Below are 13,940 nucleotides of genomic sequence, written 5' to 3'. Positions count from 1 at the left end.
AACTTGAAACAATTTTGAATCCAAGGATGTAAGCATGAGAATTTTCACAGGGGTGGGGGGTGCAGAAAAAATTGAGAGGGGGTAGAAGGGTTATCAATAACTATAAAAGAAACTTGTACTGGAAAAGATTTTCACAAGTCCTGTATATTCTCCAAAAACCTGGATCGACTTATCCATGGGTCAGTGTAAGTCCTGTACCTTAACTGTTATAAAAAAGGGAACCCCTGGTGAAAGGCAAGAGCATAATCTGTCTTGGAAGCACTGGCCCCCTTCTATTCTCTTATCCATCCAGACTTTAGTGTGAGCACAAACAGTTATATCTGTTGGAATTCTGTAAGTTCGTCAGCATTCATAGAATCATAGAGTTGGAAGAGACCGCACGGGCCATCCAGTCCAACCCCCTGCCATGCAGGAAATCCAAATCAAAGCATCCCCAGCAGATGGTAATCTAGCCTCTGCTTAAAGCATTGTTTTTCTTTGTTTTGTCCTTTAGATCTTTTGTACATGCACCTAGGTTTTACCCTCAACTTATCCATGGGTCATATCAAAATCCATAATTTTGGCCCCAAAACCTGCCCCTGATTTATGCATGAGGTTGACACAGTATATACGGTAATAACAAAGCCCATCCTCCAATTAATGCTTTGTAATTAAAAAGTATATTTAGAAATGTCTAAAAAAGCAAATACATTTATAATACAATACAATAAATTGTAACTAATGGTTAAGAAATAAAAACATAGTGTGCAAGTTATCCTACTATAATGATTTGAACTGTTAATAAAAACTAATCTGCTGTGTTTTCTCTGCAAACCTATGGAGAAATTGTTCACATGAAATTCCTTCAAATATGTTAACTTTCAAACACCAAGATTACTAAATTTGCTTTCTCTAATGAAGCACTGAATGACTGTGTGATGTCAACAGATATCAGAGTAGAGAATGGATTTTCTCACACAGCTGTAGACGTACCAAAGATGAGTCCTGGGGCATACAAAGTGTACACACAGAAAAGAGCTTCCTTGTGCAAGTACTATGCTTTAGAAAGTTTGTTGAGTGTTGATGTTAAAGTTTCACAGGATTTTACAATAACCTTTCCTTTGAATGTTTAAACTTGGAGTTCACATCCCTTGAAAATACATGAGGGATAAACGGAGGGTGACGCAATGTGGTGTGCATCTGGGGCATGTGTACGGCAGCACGCACAGGAATGCACCACCACTGGAGTCAATAGGGACTGATATTGGCGATTTTCTGTTTTCTTGGGGGATCCAGAATGGATTCCATGTGAAAATAAAGGGGCAACTGTAGTTCTAAATTTTCAACTGCAATGCTAGAAATTTGGGGACTGAAGGCAAATTTCATGGTGGGGGGACAAAATTCTTAATGAGGGCAATGCCATCAATGCATCATCAATGCCTATGGGATCATCTCTTCCCTTATAATCTGCCCAGTACACTCTTGTTCCCTGATGGACATTTCCTCCAGTCAGCCAGAACTAGGTTGGCAACGATCAGCCAAAGGACTTTTTCTTCAGCTGCTCTTACACTGTGGGATGACGTGCCAGAAGAGATTCGACAGCAGAATATACTGTTTGAATTTAAAACAGCAATAAATACCAGTCTCTTCTAGCATATCCAGTTGGGTTTTAAATTGTGAATTTTAAATGTGGATTGTTTTAAGACATGGGATTCCTGAGACAGAATGCCAAAATATAGCTGAATTGTGACTCTTTGCGGCTAACTCTAAACCTGCCCACATTGATGTGGCATAATTTTGTTTCTTTGATTTTATTAGTTTTTTGTATTCCTTTCTGAGGGACAGCATCTTAGCTTGTACCTCACAACTGATATGTTTTTAACTGAAGTTGCGTATTTGTTAATTGTTGTTCCCTGCCTTGATCCATGGGGAGAGGTGGGTAAGCCATAAATATCATCATCATCATCATCATCATCATCATCATCATCATCACCACCAATGATCATCACCACCACCATCATCATTACTGCCCCCACATCACTAAACCCCGGTTCAAACCACTTCTCCACAAGAATTTTAAGCTCTGAAAAGTATGGCAAAAAAATCTTCCCACTCCAATATCTTTTAAATCACTATCATCTTGATGACAAAGATAAGCCATCACATATCCAGCTCTGGAAAAAGCAAGGCTTATATTGACTTCAGGACCTGTATGTTGGCTCTCACCTCAAATTTGGGAAACAAATTCAGATATTCTTTTCATTTACTTTCACATATTTTAAGATGTGCAGCTTTATTGGAACTGGGATAATTGGGCTTCTTCCTTTTGATGAATCAATACTCAAACCAGAAATCAATAAATCAAATAGAAATTAAAAGGTTTAGCTGCAAATATCTACAGTATCTTGATTTTATGGATGATCTGGCTTCTTTTAGCATGAAAGACTCTTGGTAAAAAGGCTTGAGTGCTATCTTAGATGCTAATGCTTTTAAGAGAATGTACTCCACTGTACTCTTTGTGTGCAAAATTAAGACAATACAACATTAAACTTGTGACTCATTAGTATTTAGCTTCTGTCAAATTAAGCTATATCAATAGGGATGCTCCAAATGAATGTTCATGTTGTGGTGGAGACAGAGGTTCTCATATTATTATGTGGTGGCAATTGACTTCAAATGTTCCTGTGGTAGCATAAAGCATTTGCTGAAGCAGCTATGATCACCAACAAATGTATATTCATGCTTTGGGTCTTTTGTCCTTCATTATGGATGCTAACAAATCTCTGTTACAGAAACACCTGTTCAGATTAATTATTGCACAAAACTGAAGAGTCAGAATGCTCTTATCAATTTCACAATGGAGGGACAAACTATGGTGCATTCAGCTTATGGCATATTAACTAACTGGATAAATTGTGTATAAATCAACTGGAGATAACAAATTAATAGTTAATGAACATCTGATCAATCAATAATCAATTCACAATTAATAATTAATTAGAAATCTAGTGCATTAACCATTTTATACATCTTTTCATACAGAAAGAACACTGAATATGGGTTTCACATGGAAAGTTATCCATCTCTCCTTCACAATCTTTCTGTTATGTTATATGTTGGATGTGGGGTGTGTGTGTGTGTACACATAAACATGGGTGTGAGAAATAACAGACTGTCCTGCTAAGGATAAATCAACTTCCTTTCATTTGCAAGTGGAGCCAAGTAGGATGGTTGGTGCAGCTGTAGATTTCAGAGTGCAGGTGCTCATCCTAACAATCTTTGAAGCCACACCACCAAGGAGAAAGCAAAAATCCAGGTAGTTGTGTTGACCTAACCAGTTCCATCAGTTTTCATCTTTGACAAAGCAGAGCTTTTGTAAACCTAATATGTCTTGCTTTCCTATCAAAATTAAACAACAGCTCACAACAATATATTGGTTCTAGGAAAAAACAATCCTTTCCCATTATTTTTATTATGGTGACTAAATTAAAAGGAAACAGGGATGACAGATGATGTCATAATGCCTGTTCTTCAGAAAGCACAGCCACTCTGATTCTGTGATCTCTGCTGTCATTATATCACTTGGCAGGACAGTTCTGTACTTTGTCAGACAAAGCTTGACCTTGTCAGTTGACAAACCAAACACAAGGCTCCACTGACCTCCATAGTTCTCTTTAGAGCAAACATTTATGGAAGTCCCTATTAAATTAGTCATCTTCCCCTGCCATCACTTCTGTCCCAAACCAGAAAGTGCTTTCAGATGTTCCACACTCTCATAAATGTAATTACTGATAGGTACTGCTGAGATGTCTGGTCTAACCAATGGTTTTGCTGCCTGCCAAATGCTTGGGGGTTGTGTTGGTGGTAGCATGGCTTTTGCCCACTCTCAAAAACAGAATATAAGCTCAATACAGCAGGGGCATCACTAGGTGAGAATTAGCAAGGGATGTTGCTAATTAGACAAAGAATCTGGGACAAAGAGAGATAGAACCAGTTGGGTCAAGCAAACTATGACTCTTCATTTTTAGTTTACCAGATAAAATTCTTTAACATTATGCAAAATCATCATTATCCATGAAATCTACCCATCTGAAAGCAATGTGTAGCTTTTGCACTCACAAGGTTTAATGTGGTGTGGCCTCACACTTGCTAGAAGGATGGCATGGAAAAATTCCTATTACCTTAAGATTCTGCTCCTTTGATTCCAGAGATACTGCAGCATGAATTCACATGTTGATTTTTATTATAAATTTTGTCCAAAGGGAAACCGAGCCACCCAATACTTACATCCCAGTATGTATGGCACAACATAATACTAGAATCATCCAGAAGCTTGCAGTATTTATAAACATAGGTGTTTTTTTTTTTTTTTTTTTTTTTTGCAAACTAGACCAAAGACATGAGGAAACTGTAAACTACCTAAGTTTTCTGCTCTTTTCTGTAGCTTCATATGACTATTTCAATGGACTAGACAAGTTTATCGCCTGCTACTGAGGAACCATCTCTTGTCTCTTGTCCTCTCAGGCTGTGCAGAATTGATACCCTAGGCCTATTCAGAAGGATGCTCACTAGTCCTTATACTCAAGAGCTTCCACTGGGACAAGAGAGTGTTTTCCTATTAATTTGTCATGCTATAATTATCTTGGGCAAACTAGAGCAGGGCTTTCATTTTTATGTGATTAAGCAGACAATGGCCACTCTTGGAACACACTGTTCCAGTCCCCAGTTGCAACTTTTGGAGAAGTAAATCTCCCTCCTATTATTATTTGCAGAGCTATTTATAAAAATACTCTTTCTCTTCTAGGAGTAGTTATAAATAATGAGCAGCTATAAATAATAACTGTTTATCCTTCTCTCTTGCCTTTCATGTCCTGCAGATATTTTAAGTTATTTAAAATATGTTCTGGCAAGCTGTAGTCGTGGAAAAAAGAAGAAGACAGGGTGTGTGTGTGCATTTTTGTGCAAAGTGATGAGGTTTCTTAGATATGGCAAAGTCACTGAGAAGCTTGTCCCCAGCGGATTTCTCTTTTTCTCTGTGGTAAAGATAAAAATTGTGCCTTAATAATTACAGGGAGTGTTTTTAAATTAAAAGCAGTATGGGAAAATGTACTAGATTGTGGCCTGGTTTTTAAAGAAGATTGTACCAGCAGCGCTGGATATGAGATCCCAGCATGGTGCAGTGGCTTGAGCACAGGACTTGAGAAGCCCCATTCGACCATAAAAACCCACCAAGTGACCCTGGGTAAGTTTCACTCTCTCAGCTTCAGTGGAAGGCAAAGACAAACCTCTTCTGAACAAATCTTGCCAAGAAACCACTGTGATAGGTTTGCCTTAGGGTTGCTGTATGTCAGAAACAACGTGAAGGCACAAAACAACAACGACGATGACGACAACAACAACAACAACAACAACAACAGGGCAGGATGTTGAGGGGAAGTGAGATTATTCTGTTCCTCCTGCAGTCTTTCCCACTCCTTGAGAATCTCTTCATGAAGGATGGAGACTCTCAAAAAAAGTGTGTGAGGTAGCAAGGGAACTATATTGGTAACAGATGGAAACTGCCTCCTCTCCCCCTTATGTCACTGGGAGTCTGAATGAAATCCACTCTTGTGAACTGAAGGAGTCCTGTTTTCAGAAGGTCCCCTGTTGATCCAAGCCATACATCATAGTCATTCATCTATTCACATGGTGCATGGATAAGCAAAGTGTGGTCCACAGCCACATATAGCCCTTGCCCTTACCAGACCAGTTTTGTGACCTCCTGGCCAGTCTGCTGTAGCTGAAGATTTTTTTTAAAAAATAATTTATTGGCTTTTTTTTTTTTGAAGCCTGCAGAACCAGTAATTTTGCATTGCAGAAAGTGACAACATTTTGTTTTAATGTGTTGGGTGTTCTCCTTTCATTGGAAGTGAAATTCTAGGTTGGTGGGGAGAACAATTTTGAGGGAATGAGGTCCACAGCAGAAACTGGGGGTAAGACTAGCAAAATTGGCCTTTCCCATTGGTCCAGTCCTGACATATTGAGATGGAGAGACATTTTGTTAACTTCCTCACCACATGGTATCATTAAAAGATATAGCTGTGATAATCTGTACAATCAGTACGTAGAGAGATCTTATAGCACCTTTGAGATTAACTGAAAGAAAGAAATTGGCACCATGAGCTTTCCAAGGCTTCAGTTTACTTCCTGCACAAGGAAGTGGACTGAAGTCTATGAAAGCTCATGCTGACAATTTCTTTCTTTCAATTAGTCTCAAAGGTGCTACAAGATCTTCTCCCCACACATTCCATAGAATTCCCAAGACATGAAACCCCATAAAACTGTGGGGACACAATGGTCTTCTGGGGGCGGGGGAGGGGAATGTCATTCCAGGAATGGGAATTCTGTTCCCTTCACTGAAAAAGATTTGGGTTCTGAGCCATAAACTTCAGGGCTGGAAGAACTAAGGCAAGCATATCCATGTAATATTTGAATATATTTGGATATCTGAATATCAGATAACTACACACCAAACTGCATGATTTATTTTTTAGTTCAACATGAGAGATGTACAATAATTTGGTACTGTTGTCCTGTTTGGATAAATCTGGATAGGTAAGTGTGCAGAGATACATTTCTGAAAACACAAGAACGAAAATCACCTTGCAGACTCAGAATATTTACTCTGTGGACCACTGAGATCTTGTTGAGATATTGACGGCCATTTTACAATGTCTTTCACAAACCATTAAGTTTAAAATCAGATAATCGTGTTAAAAGCTGTTTCCTAGTAATGCAAACATAGCCACAAAATACCAATTGCAGACCTGTCTATACATTTTTTCCCTTTGGCAGACTATGATTGTTACACTTTCATATTTGGATATCTCACTGTAAGAGTTTAGACTGATGAAGGTATAAAAAGTAAGGGGAATATATTACTATATGTTTGCAGGAATGTATCAACAGACAAACTTGCAAGTGCTTAGCATTCTGCAGGCCAATAATTCATGACTGAGTACACTAGAAGAGCAGGGAAAGGAGGGAAAATACAAATAATAATAATAATAATAATAATAATTATCCAATGGAATAACAAAACAGCATCTTGACTGTTAACTATATCGATAAAGCACAAAGAATCAAATGAACTTAGCCCAGCAACAAATTTTGAACAAATTTACCTTTCCCGAATAAATTCTGCCATTTCTTTCTGCATTTGCTTTCCCTTCAGTTGTTTCTGGAGAAGTATTTCAAATCCCGAGACTGTACTGTTTCCTTGGGGATCCTTCTTGTCAGTCTAAAAGAAATGAACAGTTAGGATACATGCCACACAAGATGTGATAAAACACTTGGGCCTGAATCCTATTGATTAATGCCACCTAGAGTAGATCTACTGAATCTCCTGTTGAATGGGGAGACAGCACATATATAGACCTCACTGATTCATTGGATGTACTCTAACCAGTCTACTCTACTACAACACTTATGCACACTTATGACCAACATTTAACACAAAACCCCTCAGATTTCTTGAGAAATGTCCCAAATGTACAGTAGGTCACAAACTAGCAAACCTATGCCCGTGCATTGAAGACACCTTTTGCCTAATCCCTAGTTTGATCCCAGAGGGCTCCAGGTTGATTCAGCCTTCCATCCTTTTGTAGGATGGTAAAATGAGTACCCAGTTTATTGGGGTTGTAAACTGCTTAGAGAGTGCTAAGTTCACTATTAAGCGGTATAGAAATGTAAATGCTATTGCTATTGCTAACACCACAAATGCACCTGATGCATTTGAAGGCCACTTTCAGATCTTTGAAGGCCACTTCAGTGTGTCAACTAGAACTCCCAGGAAATAGCAGATCATTGCCACTAGGTTGCTCTGGCATACAGAAAGCAGGCAGCTAAGCAGCTATGGCCTCAATTTCTGTGTTCATAACTTCCAGTAATACTAATATAAGGAGGTAGACAACGCAGGTTGTGGTAGGAAAAATAGGAAACCGAATTCAGTGTTAGCTACAATTAGTGTTCCTCAAACTGGCGTTTAGACTTTTTCCTCCCAGATAGGCAGTCAGAATAATTTTACCTGCCTTTAAGACCAAAAATACATGGTTTGTGAGATTCTCTCAGTACAGTAATTGTCCTTCCAGTTTCTGCTTTACCTCATGATTTTTTCTATAATAAAAATACAAGAGAATGGAACAGAACGAAGGATGTAGGGACTTCTATGAAACACTATTGAGCAAGATAATTCTAATAACAAATATAATTCAAGCGAAAGACAAAGTCTGTGTACAATACACCTTATATTTTGTATATATTTCAAATTTTCACATGAAATTCTACCCCACTGCCATTCTGTAGAGTTGTATAGTAGTGTACAGTAAGAAACTTCACTAACTATGGAGTTATCACACAGAGGTGCTTCCATGTGGTAAACTTCACGCAAGCGCTGACCAAACGTTATGCAAGCACCGCCCAAATGTCACACACGCGCCATGGGTGTGATTTCCCCCATGGCGCTACGGCGCTTGTTGCCCCTCACTTCTGGAACCTCCTTCCCCCATGAACACAGCTCATCACTTCTTTGACCAGTTTCAAAACTGAGTTGAAGACTATATTGTTCAGGGAAGTGTTTACAGGCATTGTGTGACTGTTTATCCTATTGTTATCTGATATTTTATTTTATTTGATCTCTGATGTTCTCAATCTGTTCCCTCCTTATTTTATCTAATTCTATCTTGTATTACTAGCTATTGTTTTATATATATTCTGTAGAATGTACGCCATTGGCAGGTTTCATTTTTATCGATTTTATTGTCTGTACATACAAGCACTGTGTAAATCTACAGCGCTATATAAATAAAGTATAGTAATAATAATAATAATAATAATAATAATAAATTAAAAAAGGTAAATGTGTTCTGTGTAGTCATGCTGGCCACATGATCACAAAGTCATCTCTGACAACGCAGGCTCTTCAGCTTAGTAATGTAGATGAGTGCTGCTCTCTACAGTCAGACCCGACTTGTTAACCTTGCCAAAGGGGAAACCTTTACCTTTTTATATTACATATTTTATAAAAATGTTAACTATAAAAAGATTTATTTCATTATGTTTTTAAGCAATTAGTTTATTGGACAGGATAAAACAGACTAGGAAGGTTTTGTTGTGAGCATGGCTGATAATCTATGACTGCACATATGCTTCCTAAGATGTTTTTGGTGGTGGGTTTTAAGGGCTCGTCATGTGAAGTTTCAGAATATGATTCAGAACAGGAGTTGCATTCCACTCAATTCTCCTTGATTAGTACAGCTTTACTGGAATTAGGTTGTTGAGGAAGAGAAGATTTCACACACTACCTTTCAAGCTTGGATTTTAGCATGTTTGCTAACAGAGATGTTGGCAATATGTTACATCCTCTGTAAAGCTTGGCTGCTGCAGTAAATAGCATATGGGTGCCTGCTCACTTACCCAGAAATAATCACAGTAGCTCCATTCGGAAGGTTTCAGCAACTGCTGTTCTGGCATTGCGTCAGGGTGGGGGAAAGTCACACAGTTTATCTGATAAAAAGGAAAGAAAAATATCCTGGACATGAAAAGCAGTTCTGAAATAAGGAAACAGGGAGTGTATATTTATAAACAAAATCTGCTTAAATACAACACAGCAGAAGTTTGGGTCAGGGAATGCAATGCTCTCTCTAGCCAGGAGGTGTCACAAAAAGCAGAAAGAAGAGGTTGTGCGGTAGAAAGCCATTGTGATGTCTACAAAACAGACACCAAGCAAGGCAGCATCCCTGACCATCATACCATAGGTATCCCAGTTTTTCCATTATTTGATAGAAGAAGAATCAAGTAAGATTGTGCAAAGCTGGTTTTAGAAAAACTGTCTAAAAATGTTTTTTGCTCCCCCTCAAAATTGCCTAGGTATTCCTTCTCAACAGAAACCTTCACATTTGCTTCTGATTTTTACTTCAGTGCTAAAATTCAAAAGATACCCTTAGTACCTTCAGACTACCCCTGCTGTAAGTATTTTCACACTCACGCTGACAATGGTTATTTCTGTTGAGTTCCCACAGATCTTTCGCTCAAGCAAGAACCTCAATACTTGTCTCATAATTCTAAGCTTGGGGAATTCTGGCAGTGGCTCTAGAAAAAACGACTGCTTACTTGGATGCCACCCAATGCCCTAAGGTTTTCTATAAGTGGTCAACCAGATATTACAAAAGGGTCAGTGCCAGAAATACAAAGAAAGCCGTTCTGAAGCTAATGGGAATATTGGAGAAAGAACAGCTGACCAGTAAGAAAATTAAAGACAGACACAGTTGGCTTCCTCAGATTTTAAGTCTGTCAAATCTATTTTTGGTGTTCCAAATGAAGCTCTACAATTGACTTAATTACAAAATGCACATGGTTTCAAATTGTATTGACTTTTAAAATCTGCTTTAATCTGTTGAATTGTTCAATATGTGTTTAGTCTATTTAAATTATTTTTATTACTTTAAATTGTTTTCAACAGTTAATTTTATGTGTAGGCTGCCCTGAGACCCTTGGAGGTAGGTAGGGATATAAGTATTTTAATAAATAAAACATTTGATAAATAAATAAATAATGTGAAAGAGTAAACATATATGCAGGCAAAACCACTGCTGCATATTCACTCCCAAAATGGGGAACGCTTGAGTTAGCCACAGCACATCTGCTGCAACCCAAATCTCTCCTGTTTGCTGTTAACTGACCTTGAGACACCTCAAATCCCCCTATCTTCCACTCCTCTGCTTACATCTTATAGATTCATGATTCTATGATGTGGCCAAAGAATGTTAGTCTCAGTTTGCCTTTTCACACCCTATGCAGAATGCTGTGTTTGCTCCAATGCCCTTCACATGAAAAGAGACACTGCACACATGGCGGTAGAGAGAACCCAGAAAATCACTGGGGAGTTTCCATTTGTAAAAATACCATAGATGGATCATAATAAAGTGTGAAATTCCTAATGTCATTCTCTGACGTACACACAGTGAATAATATGCATAAAGTGAGATACATATATACCTGATACATTGTGATGAGAATCATGAGGCCCTGTAGATATTGCTGGATTGCAGCTTCCATCAGTTCTAGCCAGCATAATCAACAGTGAGAGAAAATGGAAACACCAGTACAACAACATCTAGAGAGATATAGGATTCCCACTCCTGCCCTATGGGCAGCTGACTTCCAGAAAAGAATTCTGTGATGTGCTCTGCAAGTTTTGACTGGAATGGTTGGCCAACATTTCAGAAGTTGCATTTTAATGTATATTTTCCTTTAATGCATAACTGAACACTGTTCTCTTCCAGATCCATAATTCACTGAGTAATTAAATTCATGAAGCTCTCCAGAAAGCATTTATTTAAATTTATAATCCATCCAGTTCCTTCATCTCAAGACACCCGAATGCATGCCTAAATAGCAAGTTCTTGTCGGTTTAAGGAGATTAGCAGGCTTCAACTTTAGTGAAACCTTCCAAAGCTAAAGGGCAACCAAGACAGCTTCTGTATGTGCCCTCCGTGTTACTGGCACTACATACTTGGCAAAAGAGAGCATTATCAAGATGATATAGAAGACATTTAACATATAGTCTGCAAGTGCACACACAGATGGAGAAGGAGGAGAAGAATTTTTTCTTGTGTGTACTGTAGTTATTTCAAATCTTCTGTCCTATAGGGATTTGTGTGTGCTTTCTACCAACCTTAAGATACAGGGAAGCCAAGATTATGAATTCTCTGGTACAACTGGAGCAGAGTTTGTAAAATTACTATTTTTGACTATACCTCTATAACTAATGTGGACTATGGGCTTTGTATTTCAAAATAATAAAATAAAATAAAATCCCAAACTGTGGCTTCAGTACTGTATGTGGAAATCCAGATAAGAAAGATAGAAATCCTTGACTGGAATGAAAGTTTTTCTTCTGCTTCAAGAGAGGCATAGCTTGTTTCTACTTCTGAAACAAAGATATTTGCTCCAATGTTGCTGACAGATGGGGAAGTACATATTGTCCAAAGATACATGCATTTTTGAGGAAATGCTATTGACATGGGGATAGCGTGTGCAGTCATTTTTCTCTGTCCTTGTGAGTCTCCATGTAGATAATCTACTGTACTTTCACACACTGAAAAAGAAACATGATTTTTAAAACAAAGGTGAGATTTTGCACCATCATCATAGAATCATAGAGTTTGGAAGAGACTGCAAGGGCCATCCAGTCCAACCCCTTGCAATGCAAGAAATCTAAATCAAAGCATCCCCGACAGATGGCCATTCAGCCTCTGTTTAAAAACCTCTAAGGAAGGAGACTCCACTACACCCCGAGGGAGTTTGTTCCACTGTCAAACAGCCCTTACTGTCAGGAAGTTCCGCCTAATATTGAGGTGGAATCTCTTTTCCTGTAGCTTGCATCCATTGCTCCGGGTCCTAATCTCTGAAGCAGCTGAAAACAAGTTAGCTCCCTCCTCAATATGACATTCCTTCAAATATTTAAACAGGGCTATCATATCACCTCTTAACCTTCTCTTCTCCAGGCTAAACACCCCCAGCTCCCTAAGTCGTTCCTCATAGGACACGGTTTCCAGACCCTTCACCATTTTAGTCTCCCTCTACAACACCCCCCCCCAAAAACCTCTGTAAGGTGGCAGCATCCTAACCAAAGTGTTTCTGAGGCTCTAGAGACTGGAGCACTAGGAAATGACATCTCCAGTGCCTTTCTAGTTATGAGGGAACTTGAGAACAGGTGGCTAGAATGCACCCTCAGGGATCCTGCCACAATTGTTTGCCCCAAGACAACCTGAGACATGGGAGGACCCTGCAAATACCAGTTCTCCAACCTTGGAAACACTTCAGTTCAAGCACTGCCAGGCTATGACAGTGAGTTTGGTTTGGTTAGGTTAAGTTTGGTTGTTAATGACTGTAAATGTGACTCTCCAGCAGTTAGGATATTGTAAATCCATCCAGCTGCACACGATGCCAGCCAAAGGTTCGTAAAAGAGTTTCAGAATTATTCTTGACATAGAAAGTATGCATATGTGTTAATCTGTAAGTGACCTCAACCAACGGATCTGGGATCTGGTAATCAAATTTTACCGTCGGTGCTCCCCCTCTACATGGGCTGTGCTGCACCAACACAGCAATAAAGCTAAAATAAAACTTCTGGTCATTTCCAATTTTGTTTTACTTGTGTTTATTTTCAGTTTGGTTTATTTTCAGCTGATTTTTGGCAGCTTTTTTTATTTTAGAGAGTTGGGAGTGGAGCTGGGAGGAAAATCCTGCACAATCTTGGTGTGTTTTGTGGTGACATGAGGGCCATTTTTCACCAGCGAGCCAGATAAGACACAGAGAGGCACAAAAACACTCACAAAAGTGTCCACTGGGCAGCTACAGATCCTCATGATTGGAAAAAAAACCTGTTCTCCTGAAAAGTGATGTCTCTGAAGGGGAAAATTAGCAATATCAAGGGAGGGCATTATTTGTGTCAACTCGCATCCGGCTGATTTGGGGGAGGGCGAGAGAAATACAAGCTCCAGGAAAACTAGAATGGTAGAGCAAATGGTAGCAAATCACATCTCACAACAAAGCTCAGCACAGACAGCATGAAAAACTAGCTGACCACAGATGTTATCAAAAACATGTCCCTGAGAGGCAACAGTGCAATGTCAAGAGCATCAGCCAACATCTGTAGTTTTCAGCACCTTTCATGAGACTCTCAAAAAGGACAAATTACTTCATTTATAGGAGTGGGTTTTCTCTAATATTAAGACTTGTTGGCACTTAAGGATGATGCTACACAAGGGATTGTCACTTGCCCATGATGCAGTTTGAGGGTATTTCCTAACGATTCAAACACCTGCTGAAACCTTTTAGCAGCACATTGGCCCTGGACAGGATCAAGTGCCAAGAATACATTTTTCCTGACTCAATGCATTGCAGAGCACAGTGTTTGT

At 38.9% G+C, this 13,940-nt stretch overlaps 1 protein-coding gene across 1 annotated transcript in view; it reads right to left on the bottom strand.

Moving 5' to 3' along the window:
• Window positions 1-13,940, bottom strand: part of GAS7 (growth arrest specific 7) — a 189,598-nt gene that overhangs the window by 13,306 nt on the left and 162,352 nt on the right. The window contains exons 6-7 of the mRNA XM_089534729.1: window positions 9,433-9,522; window positions 7,143-7,258 (exon numbers count right to left, since the gene is read on the bottom strand). Coding sequence (XP_089390855.1) covers window positions 7,143-7,258; window positions 9,433-9,522 — 206 coding nt within the window. The remainder of the gene's footprint in view (window positions 1-7,142; window positions 7,259-9,432; window positions 9,523-13,940) is intronic.

Source organism: Sceloporus occidentalis, unplaced genomic scaffold, assembly GCF_023333645.1.
Source record: "Sceloporus occidentalis isolate IW3139 unplaced genomic scaffold, rSceOcc1.0.p SCAF_1, whole genome shotgun sequence".
Classification (NCBI taxonomy): domain Eukaryota; kingdom Metazoa; phylum Chordata; class Lepidosauria; order Squamata; family Phrynosomatidae; genus Sceloporus; species Sceloporus occidentalis.
Note: the sequence above shows the minus strand (reverse complement) of the source record. Positions and strands in the feature narration are given on the sequence as shown.